This window comes from Canis aureus, chromosome 2, assembly GCF_053574225.1.
Source record: "Canis aureus isolate CA01 chromosome 2, VMU_Caureus_v.1.0, whole genome shotgun sequence".
In the NCBI taxonomy this organism is placed as follows: Eukaryota; Metazoa; Chordata; class Mammalia; order Carnivora; family Canidae; genus Canis; species Canis aureus.
The window spans coordinates 62,025,740-62,043,753 of NC_135612.1; the positions used below are offsets into that span (position 1 = coordinate 62,025,740).

The 18,014-nt window shown below is 43.0% G+C and overlaps 1 protein-coding gene across 3 annotated transcripts in view; it reads right to left on the minus strand.

Annotated features, from left to right (window-relative positions):
- Positions 1 to 18,014, minus strand: part of HTT (huntingtin) — a 145,318-nt gene that overhangs the window by 79,763 nt on the left and 47,541 nt on the right. For all 3 annotated transcript variants that reach the window (XM_077875802.1, XM_077875807.1, XM_077875798.1), the window contains 14 exons: positions 17,012 to 17,135; positions 16,635 to 16,753; positions 14,720 to 14,831; positions 14,342 to 14,479; positions 13,343 to 13,501; positions 13,160 to 13,257; positions 11,731 to 11,870; positions 10,757 to 10,820; positions 10,406 to 10,506; positions 7,861 to 8,007; positions 5,866 to 5,986; positions 4,224 to 4,300; positions 3,066 to 3,217; positions 1,575 to 1,777 (listed from right to left, as the gene is read on the minus strand). In XM_077875802.1, the coding sequence (XP_077731928.1) occupies positions 1,575 to 1,777; positions 3,066 to 3,217; positions 4,224 to 4,300; positions 5,866 to 5,986; positions 7,861 to 8,007; positions 10,406 to 10,506; positions 10,757 to 10,820; positions 11,731 to 11,870; positions 13,160 to 13,257; positions 13,343 to 13,501; positions 14,342 to 14,479; positions 14,720 to 14,831; positions 16,635 to 16,753; positions 17,012 to 17,135 (1,755 nt within the window). The remainder of the gene's footprint in view (positions 1 to 1,574; positions 1,778 to 3,065; positions 3,218 to 4,223; positions 4,301 to 5,865; positions 5,987 to 7,860; positions 8,008 to 10,405; positions 10,507 to 10,756; positions 10,821 to 11,730; positions 11,871 to 13,159; positions 13,258 to 13,342; positions 13,502 to 14,341; positions 14,480 to 14,719; positions 14,832 to 16,634; positions 16,754 to 17,011; positions 17,136 to 18,014) is intronic.

Sequence of the window (18,014 nt, forward strand, 5' to 3'; positions counted from 1 at the left end):
GACACGTGAGCTATAGTTGAAGGACATTAACAATGCTGTCTGGAGGAGGAAGTGGGGAAGAGAGGCAGCTGTCATACTCCATTCAGGCCACTAGTTTGCACCAGAACAGTGGCAGCAAAAGCACAGAAGTGTGTGTATTCACCTACGTGTGTGTATTTGCACCAGTTTGTGTACATGTACACACATGTGTGCACATGCATATATGGGTATTTGCAAGATATTTTGTAGGGAAAACATGGAATGAACAAGCAGAACTGAGGTACTGTTTCTAGTTGACAAAGTACAAAGTGAGGGGAACATGGCAGGCACGGGCAGGGGTGAGGCTGAGCAGCTCAGATTCATGCTGTGTCTGAGATCCGCAAGCCATCCACGTAGACAAATAGCATGTTTCCGGATTGACGCTCCAAAGACAGAGCTGGGGTCTCTGACATGTGAACATTGAGGACCAGAGCAGACCTGACAACCAAGCTGCCCTGTCCCGTGTCCCGCTAGAGCCACGGTCCACACGTGGCCATTTCAACGTAATGACAATTAAAACAAAATTAGAAGCTCAGCTCCCCAGCCGCACTGGCCATGTTTCAAGTGCTCACTCGCCACATGTTGTTAGTGGCTACTGTCCTGGCTGGCACAGACACTGGACATTTCCATCCTTGCATAGAGTTGTACTGGATGGTATTGGCCCTGGAAGTATCAAGAAAGAGACCAACCTAGGACAGAGCCTGGGAGCCATTTGTGGTGGGCAGAGAGATGAAACCACGAAGTGCCTGGGAAGCAGAGTGGCTAGAGAAAAACAAGAGCCAACCCAGAGGCCAGTGGGCATGCCTATGTCAGGACCAGTGTGGTGGCACCAAGGGAGGGAGAAAAATGAGACAGGACCCCAGGGGTACCCATGAAATGCAAAGAATGATCTCAGGAGGAAGGGTGGTTACGGAGAGTGATGACCAAAAGCCAACTGGCCAGGGATTAAAGGATCAATGGCCGGAGCAGCAGACCGAGCCCAGGCCAGCATTGGAGCAGTGAGACACATGACTCCTCAGAGAAGTTTGTAGTGAGGGGAAGACCAAAAGGCCGCTAACAGGGAATGTGAAATTAGAAGAGTTTTTTCATGATGAACGTAAATTGAGACGGAAGACTCAGGGGAGAGCATATATCCAATATATAATCAGATACAATTATAAATAAACTCATCTCTCTTAAATTCTCTGTGCAAAGAGTTTACCACTTGTTTTTACATTGATTTTGTGGAACTGTACTTCACAGAGAAGCAAAACAACTTGCAAATGTTCTAGGAGATAGCAGATGAGTTACCTAAGTCAACAATTTCAATCCTGAGCTTTCCTGGCTAACGATGAAAGCCTAAAAAGCTAGCTAGTTCTTTCCCTCTTAGAAATGACAGCAACTAATGACGGTACTAAGAGAGCTACAAAGTTGATGACACATTTTGGTGTTAAATTTAGAGTCACTGCATGAGCAATTTTGTTTGTTTAAAGCAGAAGAGAATAAGGCAGGGGCAGGTTAGTGAGGAGAGGCAGGTCTGGCGCCCACAGGGCCACTGAGGCTGTGTCTGAAGTTACCTTTATTGCTGGTCCGGGAGCCACATCGTCCAAGACGTGAGCACAGATGTTAATCACCTTCAGCAAGTGGGAGAAGAGCTGCTCCACCATGGGCACCAGGGTCCGGTCACCCAAAGCTGGCCAGACCTCTTCCTGCTTGGAGGTTGCTGGGTTGGCCTCCTCTTCAGAGGTCCATGAACTTCTCAGAGATTTGGGGGCACTGGCTGTGACATGGCACAATGGGGGGAAGAGAAATCACTAGGGAAGCTCAGTCACTGAGACACTCTATTCCGAGGTTGCTGCATATCTCCACTTGATGGCCAACAGATACCTCCTGCTCGCCAGGAACCGGATTTTCACGAATGTTACCACCGTACGTGCACCTACCCAGGATGTGCCCTCCGGATCTTTACAACCAAAGTCCCATTGGTGGCCATGGCCTGCTGACCTTGCTCTCCAGCTTCTTCCAGTCAGTGTCCTCCCCCACAGTCCAAGGCCAAGATCTTGCTGAGATCTCTCTCACCTCCACTGCACCAAGAACCTCCCAAGTGGGTTTCCCTACCTCGTCCTCCAAGCCACACTCAAGCCAGCTAAGGGACCAGCTCCACTGCTAGCCCCTCCATGAGGCTGTTCCCAGACCTCCCGCAGCAAACACCACAGTCCTCCTGAACAAGGACTTAATGAGGTAGCACTGCATACCCATCAAGTTCAGTGGCCTCCTTCTTCACCAGCCACATCCTCTGTCCCCTTCCTCCATCCTCATCCTCACCTGACATCCCAAACTACTTACAGTCCTTAAATGTCACATAATTTTTCATGTCTCCATGCCTTCAAACAAGCTACGCCCTCCATCTGATGTGCCTTTTCCCACTAACCCATAAATCCTGTTTCTTGTCCTGGTCCTCCACAGGAGTGATTACGACCACTCTGTGCTGCCACTGTACTTTCTTGTACGTGTGTCACCCATTGAACCCACGAGTGACTTGAGAACAGAGCCCACATATCATGCTTTCGTACAGACATGGTGCCTGGCATATGGTGCTCACTGAAATTAAATTAGAAACGAGTTTACCTGTAGCTAACTAAGGGGCTATGCAGGGAAAGAGCTCCTTTAAACTACTCAGCTCAGGGGCAGCCCAGGCAGCTCAGCAGTTTGGCACTGCCTTTGGCCCGGGGTGTGATCCTGTAGACTCGGGATCGAGTCCCATGTTGGGCTCCCTGCGTGGAGCCTGCTTCTCCCTCTGCCTGTGTCTTTGTGCCTCTCTCTCTCTCTCTCTCTGTGGCTCATGAATAAATAAATAAATAACCTTAAAAACAATTAAACTACTCAGCTCAGAACAGCTGCCCACAGCACACACCCATGCTGATCACACTAGACATTCTGGCTAGAGGATCGAACCATCACTGGCAATGACCTCATGGTATTTTCCTTCCATGTGCTCACCACCCCACTCATCAGAAGGAAACCCAAGCTACAGACCTGAAGTCCCTGTTTCAGCTCAGTACCAATACCTGCAAGTAAGTTTCCGGCTAAAACCAAAGCATCCTGATGGGCAGAGAGATCCAGTGGGAACCAAGCAGACGAGAGCAAGGTGAGGATCATCGTGGCCATGCCAACAGTACAGCTCTTTCTAGACTCATCTGAGGTGCTTAGTGGAGGCACCCTGGAAGTGAAAATTTGCCAGGTCAAATGATGAATACCTTAAATAGAACAATCTTGCCTTCTTGTAATGAACCAAGAAGGCGGTGTGTCACCCTACATTTTATACCAGCTCATAAAGTGATTTTACTATTGTTAATTAACATCCTTCCTGTAAACAATCTTTGAAAAATGAAACCAGGTAGCAGATGTGATTAAAACTATGGAAACTATATTTTTTAACTTTTTAGCTTTCTCTGAATTTTGACTCAGCATATTTTACTCCAATCCCAGAGTTGCTTTAAGTCAGGTCAGAGGCTGGATCTATGCTCAGTAACCACCTGTGGACAAAGGGAAGTAACCCTTCTAGACCAGAGGATGCAATCCATCCACCCTAAGCAAATGTTAGCTGGCCATATGCTGACACACACAAGAAATTTGCACTTAATTCTGAATAGGATGGTGAGTCACCAAAATTTTTCTCAGCAATCTGTACACATAATAAAAACTTATTCCTTAGCACTGTAGGAGATTCAAAACCATTTCACAGATGCTACTATGGCCATCTACTGGAAGAAAATCATTTTTAAATGGAAACTGCTCATATAAGCTTCACAGTCCCTATAGAATCATGATTCTATATGACAGGTCACATCTGATTTCAAACAAAAAATGTTTCTAAACTTCTAGTACATAGTGTAGAATTCTGGGAAAAAAAATCAAGCCAATTAGAAACGTTTTGCCAGCATGTGTGAATTCTCCAAAATAAACCTAACAAATGATACCCTGAAATCCTCCAAAGCACTTAAGAGTGAGCACTTGACACCCATGAGAATGACAGCAAATCCAGATTTTCTGAGAGCTCTATCACTAGTTTCCCACACAGCTGACAGGACAGAAGCAAATATCTCATTAGGTATTTTTCCAAAAGGTCAAACTGATAAAAGATTGAAGAAAGAAAACATGGGATTCCAATAGCAATGTCTGTATCACACAAGTATAGATAACTGTGTCATGAGAACAATACATACCCACAATGCCAACCTAAACTCCAAATGCAGACAGGAAAGGCAGTTGAAAGGAGACACAGAGCTTCGCAGCATCCAAACTAAAGGAGAAAAGAATAGTAAAATCACAGCCATGCACAAAAAACATTGATTAAATTGAACCTCCTTCATCAAAAGTACAAACACTAACGATAAGCTATCTGTCCTACCATGGTTCTAATTCATCCTTCAAAGACAGAGTAGGGATGGGAAACAAGAGGCTGTACAGAGGGACCATCACATGCCCTGAGGATAGGCCAGCAGCTGGAATGGCAGCGGTCCTGCTTCCCCTCTGTGCCTGGAGCACCCCTCCTCTCCACCCTGCTCGCTCCTGCACCCAAGCTTGTTGATGGCCATCTCCTGACTAGACTGCAAGCACCACAAGAGCAGGGACCCTCTTTGTTTGCATCTCAAGCCTAGAACAGCGCACGACACATGGGAGCCACAGTAAATACAAATAAGTCAAGTTTATGATATTTTAAATAAATCAAGGGAAGACCAAACCAGAGAGGCCAAACAATACTAATTAGGTTAAAAAGGCACATATGGGGCAGCCCGGGTGGCTCAGCGGTTTGGTGCTGCCTTCAGCCCGAGGCTTGATCCTGGAGAACCGAGATCAAGTCCCACATCAGGCTCCCTGCATAGAGCCTGCTTCTCCCTCTCCCTCTGCCTATGTCTCTGTGTGTCTCTCATGAATAAATAAAATCTTAAAAAAAAAAAAAAAGGCACATAGGTACTTAAGACAGCTTAATCCTAATTGTTGGCGTTTTCTACAACAGGTAAGCATTTCTTCTGTCACATAAAATAAATGTTAAGCATTAACCTGGAACTCAGCAAATTAACACTACTTTGCATAACGTTCTCTATTTCTAATGACGAAAGTTACCTTTGTTCGTTTTAAAAAACTTATAAATATCTAAAAAAGGTAAAGAAGGAAACAAAAATCACAGTCCTAAAATTCATTTTGGCCATTTTCTGCCAGTCAGTTTCCTGAATATGTGAGAATGTCCACACATGAACAGGACTTCACAACAGAGATCGGGCTACATGCAAGCACCCCAGGCCTCTTCCCAGTCTGTAACTATTATAATCCAAATCCATCCTTCTATAGCATAAAACATCCCCTATAGCATGTTAATAGGTGCGTAATAAATACGCTACCGTATATGGAGTTTCGCCGGAATCAGAATTTAATCATCTGTGCATTCTTGGATAGCACGGTTCATTCCCAATGTCATCGTCACAGATAATGATACAAGTACATTACACAAACACTTTAGCTGGTATTTCTGATTCCTTCTCCTTGGTGAACATCACACATCACTGAGGCAGTTCTATTGGAGGTATTTCGAACTTCTAACATGTTACCAACTCATATGGCAGCTTTTATTCTCAGTTTCATGTCTTCTGTATTGGCTGGGTATTTTATAATGAGCATGTAGTACTTTCATAAGCAGAAAAACAAACCGTTGCTTACATTTCCATTAGAATAAACCCAGATTCTGCTCCCAGAAGCACAAGTTCTCAGTGAGCCCTGTGTTCAAGAGCTCTCACACAGCAACTCACCATGAAAACCTGGCTGCACGAACCCAGAATCAATTCTGCAAAGCCAACCAAGGAGACTTACTGTGAGCGCGCGTGTGGTTGACGTGACCAATTCACGGGAAACTGCCGCAATGACTCTGGAGAGGTTGTTTTCCACAGTGACGTCTGTCATGCTCGGTAGTAAGTTATAGCCTCTGTAGATTCTAATGAGAAAGACATGGAGACTAAAAACTACTATTAAAGCTTATGGTACTTCCAAAATTCAAATGGCACTTCAAAGTTTAAGATTAAAGCCCATGAAAAAAAAAAAAAAAAAAAGATTAAAGCCCATGAGATGTTACAGCAGTTTTGACTTTGAAGTGAACAACAGACTGGACATGAACCACATATCACTACAGTGGTGGCACAAAGTCCCCTCCTGGTCCCAGCTCATCCTGAACACCTGCGCCACAGAGCCCAGGTAGCACTGCCCAGCCATAGCCTTGCCTGCTTACCTGCCACCTCTCCATACATCCAAAGCAACTATTTTTCAAACTTTTAAGCTGGGAAAAAAAATCCTTCTTGAAGCTACTTTTGATTCCAGGGAAGAAGAAAGTACTCGTCCCACTGTGGGGCTGCCAAGGTGCTTCCCAACACTGCACTCATGGCACATACTGATTTCAACCCCTTGTTGAAGTTACATACAAATTCTAAGTCACCCACCCTGTAAGCGGAGCCTACACAGGATTAGTGCTGGATTCACTTCTGAATCCCTTAGTGTCCTCAGAACTCAACAACAAAACTCAGGAGAAGACTTCTTTTATCTTCCCACATCAATTCTCAAAAAGCTGCTAGCTAAGGTGCAAAACAGTGCTGCATCACTGGCCATGGTGTTTTCCACCCAAGAGCCAAAGCAAGACAGCCAATGTCCAAAGGCCAGCCTAAGTTTGAAACTGGGAAGACTTTCAAAGTTTTATTGAGATACCAATTTGAATGTAAATATTATACTCATCTCTGCTGGCATTTTCTGAAATGACACTCAGAAACCATTTACCTAAGCTTGCTCAACTCCTGATAATGAGATACCATCATGCCGCTTTTGCTTATCTTAGAGGAACCTTTTCAGAGAAGAAAACATCACTTCTTTCAGAAGTGGTAAAAACACCACTTCTTAGGTTTAAAATTTTTTTTCTCTGAGAAAATTATTTCCATGTGTTTTTTAAAGCAATCTTTACATGAGAAGACATAATATCTACTGAGGAGTAGCTTCCAAATTTGACAAGCTGAATTTCAAATTCAAAACAAAAGCATCAAGCAAACATCTCAGCCTTGATATCTAAACTTTTAAATAAAATTGCCACTAACAGAAAGGAGAGCTACATATAAAAATTCGTTTTAAAAATAACATTTAAGACACACAGTGAAAACTGCACAATAATCTTTTATGACCACTTCTGCAAGCTTCTTTGCAAACTAAAATTCTAAGGAATGACTGCTTCATTAAAGCATTTCTGTACTAACGACTTCCAGTCTGTGCGCTTACCTGAGACCAGATGTGAGCAGACTGTGTGCCAATGGCAATGGCATTTAAAAGCTTCTCACATTGCAAAAAAAATAAAAAAAATAAAAAATAAAAAAAAATAAAAGCTTCTCACAAGAAACATAAATAGTGGTTAACTGCAAACCACTGTGCACCAGTGGCCAATCCTACCTAACACTGCCACTCTCAATAGCCCAGTTACCTAAAGGCCGGGGAGGGGGGATGACATAACCACATCATACTCTTCACTGGCAGCACAAATTGAAAAAGTCATCAGACAGGTTTTTAAATAAGACACAGCATAAATGGCACACACAGAAACCCATTTATCAGTATGTGATTAGAAGATTCACAAAGTCCCTGTGACTACAGCAGAGCCTGCTAAATGAAGAGGCAGGCAGCGAATTCCGAAGGAGATCACCTACGCAAACACCCTCATACCTGAAGCTCCTTCTCTAGAAAGCACGATGTGTTACATCAGAGCCCTGAAGAAAGGTGTCAGGAAAGGGCACCCCCCACCCCACACTGCCAACGTTAGGACACACGCAGCGCGCATACCTGGTTATGGTGCTGACGGAGAAGTGAGATGGAGGCTGCGCCTCGTGCATGAGGAGCTTCAGGTAAACACTGCTTTGGTCTCGCGCCACAGCCACCACGGGGTCAGCTTGCCCTTGGTCGCACTTATAAAACAGCTTTGGGACAAGCCTAACAGAGAAATAAGGTGTATTTACTGACAGAAGTCTATGAAACTCACCTGTGATTCCCCACCCTTCTCTGCTGAGGTGGTTAGGCCTGAAGGACAGAACAGCACCTGCCACCCTCATGGGGCTTTCCAGCACACCAGAATGGGGCTTCTGGCCATGGGACCAATCACCTGCACACCAGTCACACCAACCCCGAAATAACTAGGTGCTGTACTTGCTTTTTGTCTGCCGTACAATTACGTACTTTTCTCTACATGTGATAAAATGCTTTGATTTCAAGTTCTCTTTCTAGTCATCTTGAGCCAGATGAACAAGTACATGAAGCCACTGTCCATGGAAAGTACTGAGCACAGGGCAGATCTGAACGCCAGGGGCTGGCCCTTACTCGCTTTTGCAATTCTGCCTGCAAAACCATCACACACATTCCCAGACGGTGAAGCTCTAGCTAAGGACCCTCACAAATCTAAACTCAAAAGCAGAACACAGGCAACATTTCCTAAAAGAACAGAAGGGTTCATTTCTGCAATTGACACTGGGCATATTTTGCATGAGTGTACTCATACACTTGTGGACAGGGCTCAGAACTTTTAGAAAAAATCAACTATTTTATCACATTTGTTTGCAAACTCTAGTATCTTTAATTAAAATCTCTCTGCTGTGGAGATATGGTCATAAGTACAATTTTTTCTAATGTAAAATAAATGGTTATCATTTGCAGAAAATGGTAAAGGTCTAAAATCATTGATTAGGCAAGTCATACAAACCCAGTTTAGTGCACGAAAAGGTACACTTCACATGTAATCAAAGAAATATGCAAATGATGATGAAAACAGAAAAGATATACATCGAAATGGAACTTCAGTTTTGCATAGTCTGATCACAAAGATTTTTATTTCCTATTTTGTATTTTCCCTAAATTTTGCTCATAAATGTGTTACTTTTAAAAGAGAAGTTATTTTAAAAAGAAATACCCATTTCTGCCTCAACAACTGACACATGTTTAACCTTTTTTGAAATATTTGTTTTGGTGAGAAGAATCATATTCTGGTCGTTAAGAGTAGAGACTGGTATGTTTCCAGAGAACCAATTTCACAGTACCAAAACCCATCAAAAATCCACTTCTAGGTACTGACCCAAAGGAAGTGAGAACATATGTCCACACAAAGTCTTGTGGGCAAATGTTCAACCAACACAATTCATAGTAGCCAAAAAAGTGGAAATAATATCAATCATCTGGTGAATGGATAAAGAAAATACAGTATCACCCACACAATGGAACACTATGCAGCAATAAAAGGAACACACTACGGGCACACACAACAGCAGGGATGAACCTTGAAAACCAAGGGAAAAAAGCCAGAGGCCAAAGTCCATCTACTGTATGATCCCATTTACATGAAATATCCAGAAAAGGAAGTGGATTCATGATTGCCTGGGGCTGGGAGTTATTGCAAACGGGCACAAGGGATCTTTCTGGGGTGATGGAAATGTTCTAAAACTGGGATCGTTGATGGTTACACAATTTTGTAAGTTCACTATAATTAAATTGTGTACTTAAAATGTTAAGGGATCTTAGAAAATCATACTTCAGTAAAGCTATGAAAAACTTAAACAACAAAACATCAAAAAAGCTTGACCTAGTAACCCAACTTACAAGAATTAATTCTAAGGAAAAAATGTATATGTAAACGTTTATGTATAACAATATTTATGAGCATTATTCATTATTTAAGTCAAAGAAAACTTAATAGCCAACCGAATAATATTTATATAAAAGTTTGTCACAACTACAGAATACTGGCCACTAACTAAAATTTCTTTTTCTGAAACAGTATGTATAGCTTTCACTGATCTCATAGTGTATGACACGTCACACATTTCAGTACTAAAATATAAACATTATGTGAATACAGGGTGCTGCCCTAGACATCACTGGTGGTTACAATTTCTTTTTTAGAAGAGTCTGATAGCAGGAAGACGTAATAACATAGTATGTGGAAATGATCAGATCACAAAATCGCATGTACATATGGCCCCAAATTTTTAAGAAGAGACCTGTACACAGGATATACCTCAACATATTCACAGTGATATCTCTGATGGCAGAACTGAAGACGATTTCTATTTTCTTCGTGTGCTCTTCTCTATATTTCAAACTTCTGACAAGGAAAGTACATCACTTTTACACTAGGAGGCTACACTGTTTTGCAGTTTTCACCCTCACTTTAGACTTGTGCATGGTAAATAGTCTCTCTTCTGATGGTTTCAAAGGAGCTGAAAGTGAGCACCCAGGATCTGGCAATGCTCACCTACTCTCTGGATGATCCAACTCCCTTCCTCTTACTGCTTTAGTGCTTCCACAATGAAAAGTGAGCAGCGAGAAAATGCTTGGAAAATACCTCATTAATGCCGCTGCAGCAACATGCCGCACTCTGGGGTCCTCATCCCCAAGCAGATAGATGACAACATCATGGAGCACTCGTTCTTGTAGTTTTAAAAGCTTCAGAGAAAAGTATAACAGAAATAAATAAAACATCTGTATTTAACCCAATTTCAGGTAAGATATTTTGGAAGGCCACTGAGTAAGAGCTCATGATCACTAGTCTTAAACTCACATACACAATCACAACTGTCACAACCTGAATCCCGGAGTCCATCTGGTACAGAGCACACTCAGAGGAGACACACACCCCTAGGAAAGTGCAACTCCTAGCAGTTACGACACAGCCTCATAAAAATGAACTGCTTACCCCTGTGTAATGATGAGTCCCTCTGTGCAGGTTTTCTGCTTTTGTCTCCAAAAAGCTCACCAACCTAACAAAGGAACATTTTTAACACAAAACAATTTAGTTACTCCACAAACACCCAGTGTCAGCCTGCCAGACCCTGATGGGACACAGAAGGCAGTGGCGGGGGTTGTCCAGCCACCGGGGAAGGCCGGAGAGGTAGCACCTCTCTGACCCACAGAAGGACAAAGGTTTTTAAGTAAACAGACTTCATATTCCTCTCCTCATTTCAGACTCAGTAAACCATTTTTCTTCAAAATAAATATCAATATCTATTATTGTGAAAGACTCTGAGCGGCCTGGGATTCCTCGCGCCCGCCACACAGGGTCCCTCTCTATAAGGCAGAGCTGAGAGCAACCCCTAATCCACAGAGATGTTATGTGGGAGAAAGTAACTAACCACAGAAAGCACTAACCCCCGAGCCAGGCACATAACAGGCACTTTGTAACAGTGGCTTGAAAAATACTGAAATGCCTAAATACTAAAAGAAATTTCCCCTTCAAAAAGAAAGAACTGAAAGAAAACATCTTAAACCAAACTTACTCTTAGAAAATGAAAAAGGCATCAAGTTATTGTTTAATTGCAGTGAGTATAGCTGGGCTCTGTGATCCAGGTTCAGTACAAAGAGGAGGAAGTTCCCCTTCACTTACAAGCAGAAGTGATGTAAGTTTGAACGTGCTTGTTCTCGCCATCCAGAACCTTCAGATGACTAAAACCACCAGAGAGACCTACTACTCTACCTGTGTTTTAAGATCCCAAGCACAGAGCAAGCTGAGAAAGTGTCAGCTCTCCACACCACCCACACTCCCGACTCACAGCTTACTTGACAACCATCATGAATTAGTATGTGAAGCAACTGTCCCGGCCCTTTCAATATTCCTAGTTCAAACTCCCAAACAGCTTTGGTTTCCTAACCTCATGAACCTGATTCACTTACCGAAAGTCAATCTCTGCAAGAGTTTCCAAGAGCTCCGTCCTCACCAACCAGTAGGAACTATCCTTCAGGGTCAGCACGTTGGTGATCAGCTGTAATCCCAATTCACTATAGCTACTGCTGCAGAGACTCATGACACAGTGCTGGAAGACAAGACCACCAAGGAATGGCATCAGGTTCAACCCTACACCGTCACTGCTGCCTCACAGTTACGACATCACGCCTCCATACCCGATTCTTCCTCTTCTAACTGCAGCCGGGATGTTGCACTTTTCCCCTCAGAAATGTCATTAACTCAAGTTTAAAACTAAACGTGTCCTTTTCATATCACCTTGTTTCTTTCTTCCCTTCTTCCTCCCATTTCTGTCTTGGTCATGGCCTCTACTCCCAGACACCAATTTCACGACCATGTATCAGTGGTAAACCACTCCATTCTGAAACAAGTCTCAGACCCAGGGCCAACTCGGGACCCCTGTCCTTTGCTAAGTGGCCGTGTACTCTTCAGCCCACTGTGATGGCACAGCTCCCGTGGCTGCACCCTTCCTGCCCCTCTGTGCACATGCAGGCACTTGCACACAGCGTGTGCAAGCTGACTCCAGGTCAGCAACCTGCCATGCTGTTGGCATACTTTCCTCTGCTCCCAGAGGGACGGACCACCTGAAACCTGGCAAACATTTGGAACTAAGGAACAATTCTGGCCATGAAATTGTGAAAAGGGAAGGTATCCTTTGTTTTTTATTTTATTTTAATTTTTTTTTATGATAGTCACAGAGATAGAGAGAAAGAGGCAGAGACAGAGGCAGAAGCAGGTTCCATGCCCAATGTGGGATTCGATCCCGGGTCTCCAGGATCGCGCCCTGGGCCAAAGGCAGGCGCCAAACCGCTGCGCCACCCAGGGATCCCAAAGGGAAGGTATCCTAATTAATTTGACAACTATTAGGTTTTTGCTTTGATTTTTACTGGTTAATCTTTACTGTTTTTGATTGGCCAGTAGTGATTTACAGAACATCTGATCTACAAAGATTCGCCACACTGCTGTGTCAAGGCTGGAGGCGCTGCACAGACCTCACACAGAGGTCACTAAATAACCTCACAGCTCTCATTAACTCAGCACTCTATGGGCCTGGGAGCACCAGTGGTGTCTAATTCAACAGGTTTTATGCTTCATGTTAGCAAGGTATAAAGCAAGATCCTTTAGGAAAGGAGCATTTCAAACAAATACCCTGAGTATTAAAACTTATGCTACACTCTATTAAATAAACCTTTCTTGGTAATGCTTTCTGCAACAGAGTCGTGGACACATCCAACTGTTTACTGTTGTTCACAGCTTTAGAAGGTCTACGAATATTTAGCATTAAACCCAATTTTAATGGTAACAAAGGTAAAATTTCCACTAATCAAAGAATTGATTTTCACAAAAGATTATACTTACCCTCACAGCTGTACAAGCCAACTTGCAAGTAACAGAAGATTCATCCTTCAAAGTTTTCTGCAGCAAAGGAACACAGTCCGCCAGAGAAAATGTACTTCCTAACCAGAAGAGCAAACAGCGCCTTTATGCAAACTTGAACTACAGAGTTCTACCTAGGAAATACACTGCAAGTTCTGCCATTACCTGTCAGGGTCCTGACGGTGCCCATCCAATCTCCCACCTGGAAGCGGGATCTGCTGAGGATAGAGGAGATGAGGGTTCCGCAGAGAACGGCTGTGGCTCCTCTGACTTGGGGGTCTCCATGGTCGATGTAGTTCAGGATGTCTGACACATACTGCTCCTCTGTAGAGATAAATTGCCCAGCCACTGTACAAGCCCCTACCATCCATTTTCTAACTCAGAAGAAAAGTTTAATTCTCAGGAAAGGAAAAAAAAAAAAAAAAAGGTGAGGGAGGATTCCAAATCTAGAATATAGATTTGGTAAAAAAATATCATGGGGTTTAAAGATTCTAGATTCATCATAGCCTTGACATCACTTCAACACAATAGATGTTCTGGATTATAATTCCAGGCTGCCAGCCAATAATCAAAATTCCAAGATTTCACTTAAAAAAAAAAAAAAAAGATTAGAGAAACTCAAACTAGTCCACACTTACCTAATATGAATTCAAAAGCACAAGTGTGTCCCCTCGCCCAAAGAAAGGGGGAGAACTCGGGAGGGTAATTTTAGAAGTGGGGTTCCTCCCCCATTTACTCCAACATGAGAGAATGTCCCAGAACGTGTGCTACAGGAGCCTGGATCTGCTGGTGCTCTGCTGGTCTCGGGTCGCACTTGTCTCTGAGTGTGAACATCTGGCCTGGCTGAGTGTGACCCAAAGCAATTTTGATTATAAACAATTTGTGCTTTTGGTATAAATCCAATATGTATGTAAACTGGCTCTTATGTTCCCACATTTCTATTGTTTCATCATGTGTGTTTAAACTAAACATTGCATCTACAGGGAGTCCAAAAACCAAAAAACATTACGATTTATGTGCTTTATATACAGCTACAACACAGTTCAAAAATGCCACAAATTAACTCAAAAAATATTACTCTAAACTAAAATAGCCAAGATGATCTGAAATAGTTTTCAAAGCAATGGTTAAACATGAGGAATAGGCTGTGAACTTGTAACATACCAGGGTATTCCATGGTGTCAAGAGGTACTTTATAAAGTTTGCTGAAGAAAGATTCAGGATGAAGGGCCACAGCAGCTCCAACACAGCTGAGTGCCAGTGCCTTCACACTGACCCGCACGTCCCTGTCTGGAACCAAAACTGCAAGGAAGGCAGCAAAGTGACCTTCAAAGTGACAGACATCTAGTTTCCACATAAACAAAACAAGACCCAGGAATCCAGCTCCCTCATCACTCCCTCCTTCTCCCATCAGTGAAAAGGACCACCGCTCACCCCAGACTCTACTCCCTCCCTCTGCTGCGGTGATGAGGCACCAGTCACCAAGTTGACCTTGAGACCTAGGCACTTCCCTCAGCTCTGTACTTGCTCTGCTATACATACCATTTTTCTCCCCAGTCAGCAAAAATGACGCACACAGGAGGCGGACACAATGGACAAGAGGAACAGAATCATCATCGGTAGACTGTCCTATGTCACCTTTGATCCGGCAAGGCTACAACAAAGAAATGGACACTTTCTTATGATCGTTTGTCTTATGATCAAGGAACCACTATAGTCACTCATTAGTGTGTTCAAAAAATAGGTCCAGAGCAGCAACTATGCCAGGTGCTGGGGACAGAGATACCTATCTCTGTCCCACGAAAGCCTGGCCTTAGACCATGCTGGAACAGATCCAGAGTGGTCAGAGGCAGCTACACTGTAGGGTCACGGAGACTGTGGCGGGGAGAAGTCCAATGCATGTGTGTGTGGGGGGGGGCACCAGCACTCAGGAGAGGCTGCTGGGAAAGGACAGCACGAACCACCATCTACACAAGGGGAAGCACTCAGCCACAGGCAAGAGCCCTGGGAATGCCCAAAGCAGAAATGGTACAGACATATCTGTGCCTGAGCAGGACTTGGAAGGAAGTGCAGAGACTGGGCAGCTACAGAGAGACTATGGACAATTTCTCACCCTCGGGGAATTTAGAACTGAGAAGACAAGACACTTATAGGCAGTAAGCAATAGAGAGAGATTTTATAGACAATTCAATGGATAACTCAACAACAACAACAAAAAATTCCCAAACCTGATTAAAAACCGAGTGAAGGGCTTGAACAAACATTTCTCCAAAGACAACATACAAATGGCCAGTAAACACAGGAAGAGATGTTCCTCCATCACTCATCATTAGGGCATGCAAGTCAAAATCACAATGATCTACAACCTCACTCCCAGTAGGATGGCTACTAAAAAAAAAAAAAAAAAAAAAAAAAAAAAAAAAAAAAAAAAAAAAAAAAAAAAAAAAAAAAAAGCCAGAAAATGACAAGCCTTGGGCGAGGACATGGGGAAAACTGGAACCCAACATGTTGCTGGTGGGATGCAAACCGGTGCAGCTATCAGGGAAAGCAGTGTGCACGGATCTCGAAAAAAACTAAAACTAGAACTACCCTATGACTCTGCAATCCCACTTCTGGGTGTATATCCAAAAGATGCCTACATGCCAGGTTCCTAGCAGCATCACTCATAACAGCCAAAAGACAGAAGCAACCCAAGTGCCTATCAACAGATGAACAGAAAAACAATATGTGGTCCATCCACACAGTGAGGTATTACTCAGTCTTATGGAGGAAGACACTTCTTACAACATGGATGAACACTGAGAACATTGACCAAGTGAAACAAGCCGGTCACAAAAGAACAAAGACTGCCTGGTTCCACTTAGCTGAGCTTCCCCTCGAATAGTCACATATAGACACAACGCAGATGGTGGGAGCCAGGGGCCAGGAGGAGGAAGGATGGGAAGTTTGTGGTTAATGGGGACAGAGATTCAATCTGGGGAGATGAAGAGCTCTGGAGATGGAGGGTGGTGATAGCTGCACAATGTGAATGCACTTATGCCATGGAGCTGTACACTTCACATGGTTACAATCATAAATTTTATATTTTATGTATTTTAAAACTATAAACAATCAAATGAATAATTCAATGAATAAAAACAAGAAATGCTCCAAGACTATGCACGACCATCAAATGAATGGCCCAAAAAATCAGGGGAGACAGGAATCAGTACAAGACAGATTTGTCTGAGAAGGACTCTCAAGGAGGCAGAACTCCAGGTAGTTCTCAAGGATCTGGGTAGTACCAGGAGGGGCAGAAAAGAAGAGCACACCCAGGAAGGGGTTGATATTTAGGGGGAATAGCGGAGTAGAAGCTCAGAGATGGGAAAGCGAGGAGCACAGCAGACAGGAGCCAGAGTGATTTTAAACTCTCACAAGAGCTCAGAATGCCAAGTGGTCTCATGCCCAAATATCTCACCTTGTTTTCTTGATCTCCTGGTTCGGTAGCTTCATCTCTGGAGACAAACTTGTCTATACTGCTGTCAGAGGGCTGCCTGCTGTGGCCCATGCTTTTCAATAAATGTGCTTGCTGAAGGGCTTCAAAATCAGAGAAATCAAGATTGAGTGACAAGTTTCTAGTTCAAGAAATCAATATGCATATTTACACAAAGTCCACATGAAAGTTCAGGATTTAGAACAAAACCAAGGACAATCATTCCTCAACTAACCTTCTGCATTTGCTATTTACAGCTCAGAAAACAAAGCTATCTAAAGATCTCTTCCTGGAAGCTAAGGTAAAACAGATGTCAGGTTGAAACCAGACCATTCCACAGTGCACTGCTGACGTCCACATACCAACTGAAGAGGTTCTGAAAGCATCTGCATCTTCATCTGGAAGAATGCCTGCGGCTTCCTCATCCTCGTCCTGTGGCTGTCCAATCTGCATCCCCGAATACTGGCTGTCAGCACCATCTAACACCTGCACGGTTCGAGAGGGGCCGGTGAGGGTTCTGAAGGGACACCACCGAGGGACAGACTCTCCCACATGGAAAGGTAAAGCCAGAAACCACACGGACCACATCTTGTGCACTCACACAAAGGTCATTTCCTGAAACGCACAATAGGCATGCGTATCAGTGATCAAGCTTCACTGATCACACACTGCTACTACATTATAAAGAGCTTTACAACTATAAACATGCCAAAGAAATTCCAATCAGAAAATTTCTCGTGATATTAAGAAAAAAACCTCTAAACAAAAATTTTTATCTTCATAAACAAGTTTTACAGTAAGTCAACAATGAGGAACATTTTTTAGACAAACACCTAGCACGTCAGGTTAGCTTCTAAACTGCTAGGACAAATCGACATACAATATGCCATAGATTTAGCCTTAAGCTTGGATTATGATTCCATATTGCAAGATTTTTCACATTCACTTGAAATCCCAGGTAATTTACTTGGAAAACTGAATGATAAAAACTCTATAACTTACTAATTACTGAAATAAATTCTGTATCATTAAGAAGTCAGTCCAAAATCCTTAGAATAAAATACACCAAGCTACATGTTCAAAATCAACCAAGAAAGAAATGATTTCTTCCACTCTCCCAATTAGTTTATCAAAAAATCCTTACCTCGGTTTAAAAAAAAAAAAAAAAAAAGATTAAAATGAGCAATTTTACAATAAAAAATAATACTTTTTGAGTATTTTACTACAATGCATCACTTCCCTTAATCTTTGTACATCTTAACAGCATTAAGTACTGTCACCCTCAATATATGGATAAGAAAACTTGAGGCAAGAAGGGACACAAGCACTCCTAGATACACAACTAGGAAATGGCAGAGCCAAAAT